The 20015-nt window shown below is 35.8% G+C and overlaps 1 protein-coding gene across 1 annotated transcript; it reads left to right on the forward strand.

Moving 5' to 3' along the window:
• The first annotated feature begins 17535 nt into the window (after positions 1-17535).
• LOC131876551 (uncharacterized) lies at positions 17536-19686 on the forward strand. Its single transcript, XM_059221979.1, has 3 exons — positions 17536-17544; positions 18450-18793; positions 19314-19686. The coding sequence occupies exons 1-3, from the start codon at positions 17536-17538 to the stop codon at positions 19684-19686; spliced, it is 726 nt and encodes a 241-aa protein (XP_059077962.1).
• Positions 19687-20015: the final 329 nt, after the last annotated feature.

Genomic DNA, 20015 nt, shown 5'->3' on the forward strand with positions numbered 1-20015 from the left:
GACAGTGACTCTTAAATAAGATTTAACGAAATTTTGTAACTATTGAGAATGTAAAACAATTTTGGCTTGAGAAATAAATATTGAATTTTGGATTGTGTACATAGCTATAGAATATCAATTCTATTATTGAGTTGTAAATGTTATAGCTTAAATAAATCTAATAAGATAAACTTAACTTCTTTTTAAATAGGAAAACAACTAGAGTATGGATAATTCTAGGAATAATCTAGGAGGTTTTGAGGATACCAATGATCCAATGGCTGTGATGAGGCAACTTCTTGATGCCATGAATAAAACCCAAACAAGGTTGGATAATCTAGAAAGAAGGTTTATGGGGCAATGAGAATCAAGAGATGAGAAATATGAAACCCAGTCCATGGGTATTTTTGATAGGCAAGAACATGCTAGATTGAGTGGACAACAAGAAGAACAATCAAAGGCCTTAGACTTTAATAACACGAAAAAACAATTAGTAGATGATATCTCAAATGATATGAAGAAAATAAAACCACCAAAATTCAAGGGCTCTGCATCTGGAGATGCTATTGAAGCATAGATCATAGAGATGGAGAAGTACTTTGAGATGAAAAATTACTACAATAACTCTAAGATAGCATGGGGGGCCTACAAATTATCTGGAGAGGCAACGACATGGTGGGAGAATAAGAAGGTAGAACTAGGACTAAAGAAGGCAAAAATGAGATCACATGGGAGAAATTTGTAGGAGTCTTTAGATAGAGATGGCTTCCACAAACGTTTTATAATAAAAAATTATTGGACTTCCAAAAACTCAAGCAAGGAGAGTTGTCTATTAATAAATACTGGGAGAATTTTACCAGATTAATCAAATACATGCCCCATATTCAACAAGATGAGAACTTTTGCGCTAGGAAGTTTTTCATGGGACTTAATCATAGGATAGGATGGGAGATAGATGTGCTTGTGCCTCGAACAATGGATGAGGCCTATGAAAAGGATGTCAAGAAGGAGGAGAGGTTGAAGAGAGACGATTCCTATTGAAATATAAATCACAAGAAGGTTAATTGGAACTAATCCTCTCAGAATTTTAATAAGAAGGGATTGAAGGGAAACAAACTAGACTAAAAGAAGGACAAGAGGGGTTACAATAATCATAAGAAGGACTTGAGGTATTTGTGAACATTAAGTGAGGACCACCTAGAGGGTGTTTCACCCATAGAGGAGATCATTATGCGAATCAATTTCTAATGAAAAGTCAGAGTGGTCAACAATAATGGAATCACTTACCTCCTCAGCATACAACATTCCAACAAAGGATTTATGTAGTAGTAGACAATGAGCAAGCTGAATACCAGGCCACACCTATAGAAAAAATATATATGCTTTACGATAATTCCATAACGATGCTGATACACACTGGCACCACTAAATGCTTTATATCTCCTAGATTAATGAGTGGATTTATTAAGAAAACTGGTTATATGGATAATTCATGTAGTATAGAATATGCCAACTAGACAAGGGCTTGAGTAGAGAAATGTTTATTTGAAGCTAGGGTTGAGCTACCGGGACTCACTATAGAAGTAAACCTATATGTGGCACATTTGGGCTCCTACGATGTGATCTTGGGGATGAATTAGCTAAAGGGGCATAAGGACATAGTGGACTATTTCTCTAAGAGGTTAGAGTGTTTACTAGATGAATTTGGAAACAAAGTATGCATTCAAAGAATTCAATATGAAATTAAAGTACGACAAATCTCTCCCATGCAGATGAATTGATGTAAGAGAAAAGGTTGATAGATGTATGCCATTAAGATGGAAGAGATTAATAAACTTAAGGAGGCCATATACCATGATGATATGATGATGTATGATGCAACCATGCATAATGGTGGAGAAGTACTGGAGAAATAAAGAAAGGAGGGAACCTTTGCAAAAGAATATCCTTACTTATAAGAATATCAAGATGTATTTCTTGAGGAATTGCTAGGATTACAGTGTTTGAATTTTCTATAGATTTAGTGCTAGGAGCCAAACCTATCTCCAAAGTTCCTTACAACATGAAAACCATGTATTTGATGAAATTGAATGCACAATTGCAAGAAATTATTTGTAAAGGGTCGATTCAACTTAGCGTGTTGCCATGGGAGCTACCATGATATTTTTAAAGAAGAAATATGGGACTTTGTGCATATGTATAGATTATCAAATATTGAACAAGCTTACTATTAGAAATAAGTATCCCTTACCCAAAGTTGATGACTTATTTGATCAATGAGAGGGGTTGCAATATTTTCCAAAATCGATTTATGGTCTGGGTCATAAGAAAACATTTAGAACAAGGTACAATCACTATGAATTTAGTGTGTTACCTTTTGGGTTCACCAATGTAGCAATGAGATTCATGAATTTGATGAACAATGTGTTTACGGATTGCTTGGATAAATTTGTGTTAGTGTTTCTAGACAACATTTTAATTTATTCAAACAATGAGGAAGAACATATTCAACATTTACTAATAGTCTTTTAGCGATTACAAGAACACAAGCCATATGGAAAGCTATTTAAGTGCACTTTCTTCCAAAAGGGAGTGCAATATCTAGGGCACATTATTTTTGCATAGAAGTAAACTTAACAAAAAATAAAAAGATATAGTGGAATAGCCTGTTCCAAGAAATATACAATAAGTAAGAAGCTTCATGGGATTGGCTAGGTACTATAGAAAGTTTGTGAATAATTTTTTCCAAATAACATATCCTATCACCGTTCTTTAGAGGAAAGGGAAAAGATTTGAGTGGATAAAGAAATGTTAGAAATCATTTGAGTATGTAAAATAGAAATTGACTACTGCACCCATTTTAAAAGCACCAAACTTGAAAGGACAGTTTGTGGTAGTTACCAATGCATTAGGGGAAGGATTAGGAGGAGTCCTCATGGAAAATGAACAAAAAATTGCTTACAAGTCTAGAAAGTTGAATCTACTATGAGCATAATTACGTACCACATGATCTTGAAATAGTAGCCATTGTGCATGCCCTACAAATGTGGTTATATTATTTAATGGGAAAACCATTCGATCTTTGATCCAATCATCAAGGTTTGAAGTACATATTTACTCAACCTAATTTAAATTCTAATAAGAGAAGATGGTTGGAACTAATTTTTGATTATGATTTTAAAATCAACTAAATCAAAGGGAAAGAGAATGGAGTAGCAGATGCCCTGATTCGTCGAAGACATTTATCATCTATAGTAATCGTGAATACATATTTTAGAACTCGAGTTATGCAAAACCTCAAAGGGGATGATTATTACAACTAGGTATATGAGGCCATTTGAAACAACCTCCAAGACCCTAGGCATAAAGGATTCAACACTAAGTTAGATGGACTATTGAGGTATCAAGGAAGAATGTATATACCGAGCTCCTTGTCCAGTTAAGGAAATTAGTATGGAAGGAAGTGCATTCAACACCATACTTGGGTCATTCGGGTGTGACAAAAATCTTAGTAGATGTTAAGCCCCTATATTTTGGGAAAGGAATGAGGGGCGATGATGTAAGATTCGTGGTAGGTTATTTTGAATGTTAGAAGGTAAAAACAAAACACCAACATATAGTAGGGGTGTTGCAACCACACGCCATTCCATATTGGAAGTGGAAGATCATTAGCATGAACTTTGTACAAGGTCTACCCATGACGAGGAGTAAAAATAATGCTATCTTAGTAGTGGTGGACATGCTTACCTAGGTAGCACATTTCATACAAGGAAATTTAACTGATGGAGTACATATAATTGCTCAAAAATTTGTACAAGATATTTTTTGACTACATGGGGTATCCAAGAAGATTATCTCCAATAGGGATGGCAGAATGACATCCATATTTTGGAAAACCCCGTTTGCAGCCTTAAGAACAGAATTAAACATCAGTTCATCTTACCATCTTGAGACAGATGGACAAACAAACTAAGTAAACTCCTAAGAATGTATTGTGTGGAACAACAATATAAGTGAGAAGAATACCTTCATCTAGTAGAGTTTTCTTACACTAATTCATACCAATCAACAATTAAGATGGAACCCTTTGAAGCGCTATATGGAAGGAAATGCATAAATCCTATCAGTTGGGATAAGCTTGAGGACAAGATAACCCTCGACCCTGAAATCCTTATGGATATGGAAGAACAAGTTAAGATGATCAAGAAAAAATTAGCAGATGCTAACAAACAACAAAAAAGCTATACTGATGTAAAGTGAATTCTTAGACAATTTGTAGTGGGAGAGAAAGTTCTCCCAAAAGTTAAGCCCTCAAAAAGTTCCATCAAGTTTGGAAAGGCATCCAAAATAGCCCTGAGATATGTAGGACCCTTTGAAGTCCTGGATATTATCAACATAGTAGCCTACAAAATTTCTCTACCACCAGTTCTTGCTTGGTTACATAACATTTTCCATGTTTCTTAGCTTAAGAAGTATGTTGTAGAGCCATCACCTCTGTGCACGAGTTATTCGACGTTGTCAGTTTCTTGTTCGATCTCCTTCTTCTTGGAGTGGTAATAACCATCAATGCATTTATGTTTTATAGCTCTTTCCTTGGCTAGTTAAGGGGTTATCATTTTTCAAGCAAGTAACACTCAAGTTAGAGCTCATAGGGAGGACTGGAAAAGCATTTGAAATCAGTTTGTAATCAAACCATAGTTCACTATTCAATTATGGGAAAAGGAAAAGGATTATACTTTTTATTTTTGGTATTATGATATCATTGGTTGTCATCTAGAATCATGCAAGGTTCAATTCTATTAGTGCTTGAGTAGAGGATCAACAATCAAAGACATCTTCTCCTAGGCATGAGCCACCTCTTTTCCTTTAACTATTTTTGAAATTTATTTTATGTCAGTGCCAATTCTCTATAGAGTATATACATGGGTTTATATATCTTAGTTTGTATCTGCATGATCCATGGCTACATATCTTGAAGGGTTAAGCATGCAGTACTAAATAAGAATCATTCATGAAGATATGCTAACTGCCTGTATACCCTTACCATGGTATTGTAGAAAGGGATAGATAAAGTCTTTGGTAATAATATGAAGTTGACATTTCATGAAATTATTTACCGTATAACAACAGTTTTTAATGAAGATAGTGAATCGAAATACCTAAGATGAAAGAAGAAAAACCTTCATGTTTTAAGGAATCACATAGTATGTATAATGATCCTTATGATTTGAATGCAATCACTATATTTATTTATTTAAGCAAACAAGTTAGTAGGGTGATGTTAATAATATCAAATGTATTCTAAATCTAATACATCCTATCAATCTGAAAAAGTTTCTCCATGTCCGATTAATCAGTCTAATCTGCGACAGTTTGTTTGTGATGTTCTTGTGATAGTATGAATTGTTTAATTCTGTAGACAAGAGTAAGCTGGTTGTTAAACCAAGTTACCTCAAAGTCGTTAAAATCATTAATTCTAGATGACTAGTGTTTGTTGAATCCAGTCAGTTATTTCTTTAGGTCAGATGAACCATATTTCTGTATGAATTTGTGAGTTAGTTGCACTCCAATCTGTTTAAGCCAAGTAAGGGTGGTGAATGTTGAAAACACATTAGCATGCATGTTATATGAAACCTTGGCTAAGGTGGTACTGTAGTTGGCATGTGAGGGTTAGTTCACATGAACTAGATACACCAGTAGTTAGAATCTGGTCATGCTAGTTAGGGGGTACTTATTGTGTGTGATTGGCTAGTGCATGTATTTTTTAACACCAGGCTCATATGGCTAAATGGTAATTGATCTTTCCTTAGTCTTCCTCCCTCATGAAGGGTTGGGCCCTTCTAGAAGGAAGACGCACGCAAGACTTATAAGTCTATAGTTGGGCAACAAATTCCTTGATGATGCTCACCCTCTCCTAGATTATACGGAGACTTGCATATATATCAACAGGAAACTTATTGCATTATAATCTCTAAAATCTCCTCCTTTTCAGTTGTATTTGAATAACTAATTTTTAGTTGATAGTTAATTTCTCTTTCTGATGTAAGTTAGTTAGTTAGCTAGTTACCAATTTTCTTTTTCAGCTAAAATTAAATGTTAGTTAAAAATTCTTTCAAATGTTATATCTGTTATTGTTTTCCTTTCTTAAGTATAGTGGTTGTTACACTACAATTACAAGGTCATGCCAATGTTGAGAGAAAGATTGAATTTGGACATATGTCTAATGATTTTATTTTTATGAAATGAAAACCTATTATAGATGATAATGTGTAGTTTTCAAATATTTAATTTTTTAAATACTAGGTTATTTTTTCTACTTTTAATAATTTTTTAATGAAACTAGTCCATAAACTTGAAATATTAGGTTTTCATATTTTATGACAACTATTAATTTTTTATGTTTCTTGCAAAAAACTTATATGAAATCAATCTACACACAAATATTTACAAAATGAATTAAAAAATAAAAATGATCAGTTTAGGTCAATTTATGGTGGCCATGTACACGAGAGGTTTTAAAAACAACAATTGGGTCAAATAAAAAATATATATTTAAAAAATTATAAAAAACTATCATCGTCAATCTTCAATATGTTACATATCTTTTCCGAAAAATATTTAGAATAATACTTTAATTTAGGTTAAAAAAGTGGTCGTACACATGCATGCTATAGTCCTAATAGGGTGACTTTTAAAAAGTGGTTTTTATACATGCCTATTAAAAAAGAATTTGTATCATCTAAGAATTAGAATAAATTACGTATTTGAAAAATAGATTCATAGTACTGTATTTTATATTATTAGTTTTTTAAAGATTCAATGCTTAAGTGCTTTAGAGCAATTGTGACAAAATTTGAAAATCGAGAAAAACACTTTTACTTTTTGCACTTTTTAGAGACTCAACTTCTTGCACCTACTCTATATTTAAGTGGTATAAAATTTATATTATTCATGTTTGTATATTTTTCTATATAGATTACACATAATATAATTAATTTATTTAGTTTCTAGACTATTTTGATTTTGTAAAATGGGTAAGCACAAAACGATGAGGGTGCAAAAAGAGGCTAACAAAATATTTTTTGGTTGAAATAATCAATAATGTGACCATATTGGGGTTCTTACCATATTAGTGTATTGGTTAAGTGGTGTTGTTGTTGTTGTAACCACCAAGGTTCAAACCCCCGCTGGGCCATTGTGACTGCAGGCTTGTGCCTTCACTAATCCAATTTGCTTGTGGGTTTGAGCCTCAACATTGTTAAATGGCAATAAGGTCCCCCATTTGTGAGCTCATCCAGTTCATAGATCTAGGTCAAAAGTGTTTCATGCGGTATTGAAGGGCGTCTTGTACCAACATTATCGATCACGTTAAATTTTTTACCCAACACTTAAAAAAAAATGTTACCACATTATAAAAACCATAATGTTATGGTTTGGTAGTGATAAGCCCAATTATCACACTACAAGTCTAAAAGTGTTAGTGTTTTTCTCCTATAAAAAGAAGAGGATCATGACCTCTAAGTTCTTCTATTTTTACCAAAGTGTCTCTATGTTATCCCACAAGCATATCTTTAATGATTTAGAGCAAATTAATTGAAATAATCATGTTATTACAACTGTAATGGTGGAAAAATGGTGAATGATAGATCAAGAGGAAAACTACCATTTCCCTCAAAGAGAGATGAGAGTTTCACTATTGATTACCCTTAAAACACTTTTCACCATGTTATATTACGAAGAGGATAGGATAATTCACTAGATTCAATCTCTCCACATGAAAATGGTAGATTGAGTTCCGAATGAATTGGGAATGTTAAGTTTATCCCCTCTTCCTTGTTGGAAACGAAAAGGGAATTGATTGAATTATGTAGTGCAAAAGTGACAAAGAATTGATAATAACTTGAAATTGGAATATGGGATGAAGTTGTGCACTTGGATCTAGCAGTAATATGTCAAGATGAAGTCACCCTGTAAATTTGAGGAAAAGTTGTCTGGACCGTGGTGGGAATGTACACAGTCCTTTGAAAATCTATGAAACGAAATGGGTTTTTCTACCTCTGCAAATGGAGCCCGAATTCGAAAGTATAGCTACACCCCTGCAACCTACACACATGAAAGAGAGGAAAATGGGTTGGGATTGGGGGTTTTCCTTTAGGTCAAACCCCAGTTTTGGAATTAACCAAGTAATGAAAGAAAGTACTTGCAAGTAGCTATAAATGAAAGACTGAATTGTAAATCACCTCAAGGGAGGTTGTGATAACAATGTTGATAGAGATGCTTGTGTGGAATTGAATGTTGAAATCAATCTTCTCTTCAATGGTTGAATCCTTGACTTGAATGCAAGACCTAGCCTTGAAGGGAGACTTGATAATGCTCAATGTTGGAAAAGAATGCTTGAATGCTTGAATGATTGAATGCCTAATCGCTTATGCAACTTGAATCTATCCAACTTTGACCTATCCAAATTACGCAAATAAGAGGATGAATGCCCCCTTAAATACATGTTAGTGGATCTTATTTTCATCACCGACCGACATCGAGGAAGTTTCTCGCCCGATGGACAACCAACATTGCAACCCTAGGAAGGGTCCTGCCCCAAAATAGGGAAGGGATAGGGGCTCAATGCCATTATCCTGGGAGGACAAGGGTGATACACCCCTGTCCAAGGGGGGACAATGGCACCACGCCCTTGTCCCACCCCTTTCTCCAGGGCAGAGTGCGGATAGGGTGATGTAGAGGCCAGGGAAGAAGTTGTTTTTGAAGGTTGAGCAATCCTTGGTCTCCGATCAGGCTAGAGGATCCGAACTCGCGTGCGTGAGGACCCTAATACAGTCAAAAATTGCTAGGGTCACAATTTCATGATACTACAACAACATGTAAGAGGTAAGTTTTTGATTAAGGAAAAAATGGGGTTTACAGGCCCAAAACCACAAAGTTACAAATAAAAGATTAAAACATGAAGTTCAACAAACAAGAAAGCTACAAAGATAAGAAGAAAAGCCAACAACAGAACAAAAACCAACAAAAAGAAAGCACAAAAAGGAACACTCTAACCTAAAGTCTTAAGAGTTTCAACCACCTCAACCTTGAGGGTGTGCATATCTTGAGAAATTTGCTTCAGGTCCTGAATCTCCAGAGGCATCGTATCCTCTTTCCTCTTCAGGTTGGCTCTGGTCTTTTTGTAGGGTCCAAAATCCTCTTTTCTGTCTTTTTCCTCTTTAAGGTCCACGATCAAAGTACCCTACTAAGTCATTTCCTCTTTCTCCAGCTTGGTACTCAAAGTAGAGGTCATTTTCTTAACTATCTTTTGACTGTGCTCCATTATAGTAATCATGATACCCCTAATCTTCTCCATTTCACCTTCCATGCACTTCATTTTTTTTTTCTCATTATCAATTTTTATTTTCTCCATAACTTAAATTGTTCATTATAAACACTCAACCATCAAGACCTTCTCCTTTTTAGTCCATAAAGCCCCATTAACATTCTGATTCATGCCTTTGGTTTCCAAATCTTCTAGCTTGCTAGAGATGACTCTGTTCTTGATGCTGATCTATTTAATCTCATGAAATACCCATTTGATCAACCAAAAATAACCAACTGCCCATTTCTTGCAATAGATAAGATATCATCAGGATATTCCTTGTCCGGTTTAAAATAATGTTCATCCAGGTTGAGGTTACTTGGGAATCTAGGGTGGTTCTCCCTATCAGTAGGTGGATGTGAAGAAAATGAACCCTCAACATCTTTACAGAAAGCAAAATTGTCATCAGGAGAGTGTTCAGAGTAGGAAATCAGTTTCTTCTGAGAAGTGTTCTCCCCTTCCAACACATGTCTTTAGAGGAACCCTTGGGACTATCTTTAGGAGTATTAGCACAAACCTCATTTTTTCTCAAGGGCATACTCTGTTTAGTTTTCTTAGGAACCTTCTTGGAAGAGGGGGTTTCCTCCTCCTCCCAATCAGAGGCCGAATCCTCATCATTCTCAGACATACTAACATCGGTAAAATAACCTTTAGAGGTCGTGATAGAGATAGGGTTGGATGGGGCAGACATTTGACTATAGTTCTCAGAAATCAATCTAATTAGCCCCACATGCATCATAGGGTTTTTACTAGAACTCTTTCTATGCATCTTAATGCTATGGTTTAAAGAACAAAACAAATAATGGGGAAATGAAACCCTCACCTTATGATGGAAGTGGTTGAGAAGGGAAAAATGACAACCTTAAACCTTGGTGAATTGACCATCCAGAGTGACATGTACTCCATGATAATTCTTAGAACTTCCCACCAAATAGTCTTCATAGTCCCAACATTTAAGTACCTACTAGAAATTTTTACAAGAGCCTCCTTCTCTTCCTCTATTTAAAAAAATTTGAGGACTACTTCATTGGAGAAATTTCTATCCCTAAATAATTTAACCCACTCCATAGAGATCCTAATAACTTCTCCAATCACATTCTCATCAACTTTTACCCTCTGGCCAAAGAGAACAATTTCACTCTCCTTCCAATTCTTTGCAAAATACTCGGTGATTTTTGGGTTTGGGCCATGAAGCTTATTAATGAAGGGGACCAATCCCCCTCTTTTAATCAGTCTCCAAATTTTGGGCTTCTTCTTACTCTTGTCACACGTAGTTAGCTCAACTCGTTTCCTACTGCCTTGCATTTTTGCAACACGATCTTTCTTCTTTGTCTTGCAGCATGAATGAAAAAAGAACAAATCCAACAATAGAGCCAAAGCACATAGAAAATGTGCCAAGCTCTGTCGCCTTTAGGTGTAATTAATGCACCTTCATGATGACAAATGAGGGTGAAGTATTGATCCTTTTACATATCAATCATCATTAAAAACAGAAGCTTTCCCATGCATGATGCCATAGCCAATTAAGGCTTTGATGTCAGATCCAAGATTGTTATAGGTATGTCACGTATGCCGTCCATTTAGCTTTACCCCCTCGTTGGTAAAAAAATCAGCTACCTAATTAGCTTCTCGATAAATATGGGTTATCTTAACTTTGTCAAAGTTGGTGAGGATGGCCTTAGCCTCATCAATCTAGCTTTTGATAGTCCAGGATGGGGGCAAATTCCCTTGTAGACAATCAATTATATTTTTTGAATCTCCCTCTATCCAAATATTTTTGAAATTGTTTTTATAGTAATTTAGTTAAATTTAAACAATTATGATTTGCATTTGTGTTGATTTAATAATTTCTATTTTCTTGTGAATTTGAACCCCTCAACATTTCCAAACTCTCATCTATTTAATAAAATGCATGGTGAGAGTCAAGTTGAAGAGAACAAACATGATAAACTCCTCAAACTCCTCTAACAATTGTGAGGCATCCTCTTGATACCCAAGAAAACATTTTGGGGAAAAATAAAACATAGTTATAAAGATCTTCAAATATTAGTTAAAATACTAAAAAAATCAAATGAAACAAAAGAAAATCAACAATATCATGCAACATAATTGGAGTCAATAATATCTCACATATATTTAGCTAATGGGAAAATAAATACATGGATAAATTATATAGAAAATTCTTTCCAATATTATTTGACAAAACTATCTTAAAAATAAGTGAAAGGAAAAAATATTATCAAAATGATTTATATGCATTATGTTTAGACCCTACAAATAATTAGCCTATTCATGTAAGTTACAAGAATTCTTGGTTCCATCTCTTTGTTGATCCTTGTGGGACCCAAGATTAAAGACATGGCATTTGTTATGATTCTCAAGTTTGAATAATTTAGAGTGAAGCAACGCATTCCTTGGCTAGTTTTCATTAATGAGTTTGCCTTGGTTATTCACAAATGTCTAAAGTTTCCTCATGATGACATTGTACATTCTATCCAAGACACTAGATACAAACCATTGGTGTCACATGGGGGTTTCTTATTTGATCATTTATGGCCTACTCCAATGTGGTGCATGTTACCCCATAGTGACTTGTTATAGAAGGCATGTTATAGATACAAGATTGGGGGATCAACACCTTCTTTAATACTTCTGAACTCTTCTTCTTCTATAGTTCCTCCTACTCAATATAATCCTTCATAGTAGTGTGATTCATCTTTCATGCCTTCCTCTTTGCGGGCTAAAGACAAGCATTCTCCATTGATTAGGATGCCTCTTTATTATAAGACTTCACAAACTCTAGTGTCGTCTTCTGTTCCTTCAATTTTGTTAGACATAGGAAGGAGGAAGGCACCCATAAGGTCTAAGTATAAACCTCATGTCTTTCAACTTCAAGTTCTTTCTCCTATCCCTCATCCTACTTTGTATGGAAAAGGAAAACATTGTTGTAAGGCTAGTTCCTCACATGCAACTCATGTTCCTCTTCCTTCCCCTAAGAAAGACTGAGGAAAGCTGCTCGTGGCTGAAACTAAAGATTATAACTAAACCTACAACATCTCATGCTCCACTTATGGTGTTTGTCCTTCCATCAGTTTCAAATGTGGAGACAACTTCATCTACAAAGTAGAATGCTTTACAACCTTCTTAGTGTTGGAAATTGACACTCATTTGGTGATCTTTGATGCTTGGTTTATGGTCTAGGGTTTTCATTGATGAAAACTCTTCTTGGAGACTCGATCCAATGGTTGTGATTCATCTTATCTGGAAGCTCGAGTTTACTGGTAAAACAGGGCATCTCGGTGATGTTTTGGTCCGGAATAATTTCCAATGATTGTGGTAATTTTGGTGGTTGATTTCATGTTCTTGATGAATGGGAAGTTCCTTAGGAAGCGTGTGAATACACTCTTTTGGTCTGGTGCTATGTTTTGTTCAAGATTCAAGCCGACTTGGAGCTACAAGTTACACTTCTTGAAGCTGACTTGGAGCTACACATTACACTTCTTGAAGCCGACTTGAAGAAAATTTCTTTTATGCTAAGACTAGATATATAAGATTGAATTGGCAATTGGTTTTGGTGGTAATAATATTGTGGTGATCTGTTTTGGTGCTATTGAGCATAGTTTCACATGCGCACTTTACTTACAGACAATCTGGTAGCTGACTAAGATGGAAACATAATATTTAGTAGAGCGAAGATAGTCAGATATTCAATGCTTAACTAGAACTCATTCTTACATTGTTAGATGCTACTTGAGAGTACATTTAATTGTATTTCCTTATTGTAATTAAATTGTAAGTCAGTGAGACTTCCCTGAAGGTTGTAGCCTTCCGAGAAATTATATTTGAGCAGTGAGACTGAATGCAAGTGCATTCCCCATCTATGTAATATTTATTTACTCCTGGCCATAGTATATGAATATTGTGGGTTTTAGCCCCATCGTGGTTTTTCCCTTTCCGGGTTTCCATGAAAAAATTCTGGTGTTGTGGATTTGTGGATTATTTGTTGCATTTTTATGTTCTGTTATGTTATGCTTTATTAATGGGTGGATAAATAATAAGTTTGTGGATTTGACTTCTAGTAGATCACTGATTCACCCCCCTCTTAGTGATCCCTGATTCTAACAATTGGTATCAGAGCCTAGTTCCTCTTAGAACTATTAACCACTTGAGGAAGATCTGGGAGATTGATTCAATGGATTCTAGTTTTTCAGACACAACTCAATGTGGCACTTGAGGATCTTGATGTAGCTAGAAATGCAATCTGTACCTTGAAGAAGAACCTAAATGTTGTCGATGAATTCATTAGTGAGCTAAATGATCTATCAAGTGTCAGTAGAGAGAAGAGGAAGGAATTAATGGACAAGTTGAAGGAGAAAGAAGATCAGATCATGGAATTCCAGGATAAATCTGATAAAGTTAACAATCTTGAGAGAGAGAATGTTGCTTTGAAGAATGAGATGCAATCCATTGTGATGAGGTTGACTAAGGAGATTGAGGACTAGAAGAAGAATGAAGAGAATCTGGCACAATCATTGAAGGAAAGAGATGATGAATGCTTCAGGCTTACCTATGAGAATGATCAGTTGAAGCTTGAGCTGACACAATCAAGAAATAATGGTCAAGAACTTGAAATAAGGATTTCTACCTTGAGGGATGAACTTGCTACTGCCAATGAATACAAAGACAAATTCAAAGCTAGTTCAAAAAGGCTTGATGAGCTACTGGAAAGTCAAAGACATGGAAAGGATATGCGAGGCCTAGGATTTGAGAAAGGTGAATCCTCCGGATCTGGACAAGGCAATGCAAAACCTGATCAGAAGAAGAGAAAGAATCCTTCGGTAAGACAACCTAATGCTCATAAATTCAATGGTAGATGTTTTACTTGCAACAAGTTTGGTCATATGGCGAGTCAGTGTAGAAGTAGGATAAATAATGGAATGATAAACAATAACAATATGATGAACAACATGAATAATGTTCCTACCTTTACTGTTCTATGTTTCATATGCAATAAGTTTGGACACAAGTCAAATATGTCTAGAGCAGTAATAAATAACCTTCTGAATAAGAGATGCTATGCTTGTGGAATGTTTGGACATATCTCTAATCAGTGTAGGACAAGACCAAATTAGATGAACTTCAGACCTATGCATAATAATGTTGTTTGCAGAGCATGCAACAAAACCAGTCATATTACAAAATTCCGCAGAAGCAAAAACAATGCTCGGTTTGACAAGAATAAATCAGATGAAAAGGGAAAGGCAAAAGTAGATGAGATTAGAGATAAACATATGAAGATGTGGGAAAAGAAGGATGAATCTAAGGTAGATAATGGATTTGTACCTGAATTCGGTGTAGAACCTTCGTTCGGTAACTAGGGATTTTGGCCTTAGGGGGAGGCAAACTAATGTAAATCTTGCAGTTGTTAGGTCCCAGGGACAACTGAGAGGGGGGGGGGAGGGTGAATTAGTTGTCTAAAAATTCAAACCAAAAATAACTTAACCAACTTTAATGCTTGATACCGGCAAACCAATCTTTATCCCGGTAGACAGTTTTATCAGTTAATTACACTACCGGTAAAGATTAAAGCATGAAATAGAAAGACAATAACATCCACAACACATAAAACCAATATTTGTACGTGGAAACCCTGTAAGGGGAAAAACCACGGTGGGAAACCTTACCCACAATCAGATAATACTACTGTAAATAGTATGTGTATACAAATGGGGTCTACACATGCAGAAAGGCCAAGCACCTAGAGCTCACTGCTCAAACACAAATAGGAGTCATACTGACTACAATTGGATGGTTAAATCCAATAAGGATGTACTTCTCAAATTTGCATCTTACTATGTTGGATTCAGTACCGGTGTAGTTATGATTGTCTTCACAAAAACCCTCCTTCAACCTTCAAATGATGTTTGCGTGTATAGCTCTGCTTATTCTCGCATATACCTTCACACAATTCTTTTTCGCATTCCACATCCAATCTTACAAATAAGATTTTACATTTATATCATAACCTAAGACCAATTTTAGTAGGTCGACTCTAAAAGATATTACAATAAAATCAATTTACAAAAACAATGTCCGATGCAATAACCAGTTCAACATGTCGGCTCAATGCAATTATAACATAAATAAATCTTCTCCATAGTGTGTCGTGGTGATCTGGAATAGATAAGCCTGCCAGTGCTTATTTTGGACCTATTTGCCAGTAACAGTAAATATGCAAATACGAAGGTGCCAATGAACAAATCTCCAAGACAAGGTGTCCAAACGACGTCTTCAACATAACCAGGTGTTTTCCATATCATTCCAGGTGATGGTGAACATTATATCCTGCCGGTGTACCATATACCGGTGACTGTGCATAAGTCACTTGCTTGCTGGTGAACATTTCCAATTCTTAAAGTGCCAGAGTTGATAAGTGTTAGTAGGTGTTGACATCAATGAAAAAACCATACCAAAATACCAACAATCTCCCCCTTTGGCATTGATGGCAACACAAGATGGAAAAATCATCAAAGTGCCAAAAAAGAAATGCCAAATACCAAAAACCAATAATCTCCCAAAAAGAGATCATAACCAGAAATCAAAATTTAGATATAAACAATCTCTCTCCAAAGTAACAATCTCTCCCCCTGAGAGTGACATGTATCTTTCTTGTGTTTTTCCATACCAATCTCTCCCCCTTTGACATCAAATGCCAAAGAGGGAGATTATTGGCAAATGCACACTCCAATGAGAAATTGTAGGTGATTGAAGGTTTTGTCATTGATGGCAACCTTGCAATCATATGACTCCGGCAAGACAAAGATACCGACACCGACATTGACAAACTCTACACCGGCATACAGAACACCGACAGTAAAAGGAAGGATACCGACACCTTGGCCGACTTCAATTTTGTTTAATATGTATTTTGTAATTAATTGTAAAATCATTATGAGCTGACATGGCGAGTTGTAATATGACTCATATATGTATGAGATCATTTTGTAATAGGAAATATATAGGAAGAAGAAAAGTGAGATAGGATGCGAAATAAGTAGACCTAATATGTGAAATATTGGTTAAGGGTTTATATTGTAGCAGAGCTTAAACCGGTACTGAATCTGGCATAGTAGATGCTAATCTAAAGCAGTACAAGACAATGGATTAATATAATCCATTTTTGTAAGTCAGTGTGACTTCTTTTGTATTTGAGCAGTGAGCTCTAGGCACTTGGCCTTCCTGCATGTGCAGGCCCCTATTGTAAGAGTAATATTCCCTTATTGGCTAGTAAGTGAATATTGTGGGTCACAAATCCCACCAAGGTTTTTCCCACATCGGGTTTCCTCGTTAAAATACTGTGTTATGGTGTGCTTCTCATGTTGTTGTTATTATTCTTAGTTACTGCATTAATTCTGGTTTATCGGTACACAGTTTTGATATGCTTTTCATGTTTTAAGTCAAGTAAATCTCTATACCAGTTAGATACTGATTCACCCCCCCCCCCTCCTAGTATCTTTGGGAATCCTAACAGCAGTACCCCTTGATGAGATCTATAGTTGATGGATTACAGATGGTAGGAATTGAGTTTCAGTTGATATCCGGGATTCAGATGGCTGATTTTGGCATTCGGTTGGATATTCGAGGTGCATTTATTTCAAAGTGAAATTAAGGTTTGCAAAGTTAAAAAGGGAAAATGCGAGAATCATTCTTCACTTTGTGAATAGTGTTTTCGAGCTGAAGAACAAGGCGATCAAGATTTTCAGGTGACCAAAGAGCAAAAGAGATCCGACGAGCAATCTAGGGCATCCATCAGTCAGTTAAGGTATTTTTTGAAGAACATTTTATGAGTTTGATTTTCTAAAAATTTGAAATGGCATCCTTGTCTTCCATTGCTACCCCTCTGGTTGTTGAAGTCTAGGATATGACCCTTCCCGTGTTCAAGAAACACCCGACAAATCCATGGAAGTTGACCCAGTTGGAGCTTTCTCTTTCATTCCACATGAAGTTTTGCACGTTGATGATGTTTGAGCCTACATTCATTGTGAGGTTGAGGAAACTGACTTTGAGGATATTTTGGATCTTTATATTGACAACATCATGGATGAGATTGGCAACCCTAAGTCAGAATTTGCGCAGTTGTAGAGAAAGGGTTTCACTCAATTTGTAAACTTTCTGACATTCGATGAGAAGGAATGGGTGAGGTATGTATTGAACAAGATCCATGCTGAATTTATATGGCTAGACCAACCATACAAGATCACTACTGATGCGATTAGGGTGATAACCTCTTTGTATCAAATCGGTGACAAGCCAGGGTTATGCAAGGTCACAAACCCTATAGTGAAAAAATTAACCGGTGTAGAATTTGATGGACGATCAATGAAAATCAACACAATCAAGGAGGATGATGTCAAATTTGCTGCAATGGCCATTGGTTACAAAGTATAATCGTCTAACTAAATGAATTATGTATCTGGTAGTGCTATCCATGTAGTCTATCAGATGGTCAAGAAAGATTGTCATTATGACATGTGTGATGTGCTATTGGAGGAGTTGATGATAAATCTGAAGAAAATCAAGCAAGATAAAAAGCATATCTTCAAATTTGGTTCTTTGGTTATCTGTCTTGCGCTCTATTTCATAAATTAGATCTCCAAAACTGGTAGAGTACAATGGGCTTTTGATAGACCAGCTCAAAAGATAAGTAGGGGCTTGATAGACTTGGCAACAAGGATAATCAGAATGCTTCTTTGTGGGCTTTCTTCAAAACCTTTCAGGACAAGATGAAACAAAGAGTCAAAATCCCCAAAGAAATTTTAAAGAAATATGAGAGGACAATCTTCTTTATGGTGAAAAAAGATGAATATCTTATGGAAGTGGTTCAACTCTGTATAGTATGGATATTTCCTATAGGATATGAAGTTGATGAAGCTACTTTGGATGCCTATGCACAACACTTGTTAAAATCTCTAGTAGACACTAAAGAAGAAAGGTTCGAAACTTGCCAAGAGAAATCAATGAAGTTGCATACTAAATTCACTGAACCAACAAGAAAAAGAAAAAATGCAAAAATAGTAGAAGACGTTCTTTTTAAAGGACACCCCAGGAGAGAGTTAGAGTTGCTAGAGCTACGAGGGATGTAGTTGAGAAAGCAAAGAAACAAAAGAATTCACCTGCTCCAGCTAAGGTAAAGGTGACAGGGCCTTCTCCTGCTCCTGTGAAGACACCTTCTGCTGAAGCAGAACCCTCCGGTCCATCTGATAAGGGTAAATGTGTTATGAGGAAGAAGCAAAAATCCCAAAGGCAATATGTAGCAATTTATCTAGTGCAATCGGAGACTAAATCATATACGGACATTCCCAAGACACCGAAGAAAGGAGAGTTTGCTAGAGTGATCCGGAAATCCCAATCCGGTAGTGACAAGAAAGAGAAGAAGGAGAAGAAGGCAAGGTTTGATCTTGTACTGGTAGGCAAGCCCAAGAGAGGAAATAAGTCAAAATCTGACTTGGATGAAGCCATAGAATCCGATAAGATGAAGACTTCTAAAATAGAGTCATAATGTTCCTCCTTAGTCTATTAAAGAATTAATTGATGAAATTATTAAAGATGGAAATTTGAAGAACATCTTTGTATGTTATGAGAATATGGATGATAAGGATCAAAGGCAGATTAAGGAAGCTACAATTTTGTACATGGATGTATTTACTAAAGCATTGGTTGAATTAGAAAAATATCTCCCTAAAGATTTATACAATTTAATTGATGCTAGGAGAAAATCTTCTAGTCAAATGGATAGAGAAATAAAGGAGAGTGAACTGGTCAATCAGTGCACTAGTATTACTATAGAGGAAATTGATAGATTGATTTTATTGGCTAATAAAAAGGAATTCATGAGAAAGCACAAAGTAAAGAGTCTAATGGTTGGTTGAGTTGAAGAAATAAGGAGAGAAACCAACACAATATGGAATAGGTTTCTTCCTGAGAATCATCTTGTAGAAACTATCCCACAAGATGAAGCCACTCAGTCAGAAAATCCTCTAGTAATTGATGAAAATAAGGAGGAAGACACTCAGGATGTTGCAGAACAACAAATTTTGGATTCTGTTGAGGTTGAGCCTACTAAAGAGAATGATAAATCAACAGAGGTAGAGGATGGTGCACCGAGTGGTGACATCGATGCACAAGAGGCCCCTAAAGAAGGCAAATTCAGACAGGTCGAAGCTGAGAAAAAGGTAGAGGAAAAACAGGAAGAACCGGATAAAGGAAAGGGTAAGGCAATAAAGACTCCAATCCTTGTCGCAATTGACACAACTAAAATTCAAGGTGAAGGAAGTTTTCCATAGTTCAATATCATTTTTGATAAACCATTCAATCAGATGTCTTCAGCAGAGAGGATGATTGTTGTTGTTGCTTTCCAAGCACAATCTCGTCAGGAGTTAGCATAGACATAATCTGAAGAGAAGAGACTCATTGAAAAATCGGTTAAAGTTTTGGAACAGGTGGTATCGAAACTGCAACTTGATGCAAACACCAATTCATCTGGTAAGCTTTAGAACTTAATAGATCATATATCCACCTAGTTTGATTCTTTGACCATGGCATCAACTCGACAAGCTATGGAGAAATTTAAAGATGCTAAAGTTCAAACATTTTTTCAAATGATTAGTAATGA

The sequence above is a fragment of the Cryptomeria japonica genome, chromosome 6, assembly GCF_030272615.1.
Source record: "Cryptomeria japonica chromosome 6, Sugi_1.0, whole genome shotgun sequence".
NCBI lineage: Eukaryota > Viridiplantae > Streptophyta > Pinopsida > Cupressales > Cupressaceae > Cryptomeria > Cryptomeria japonica.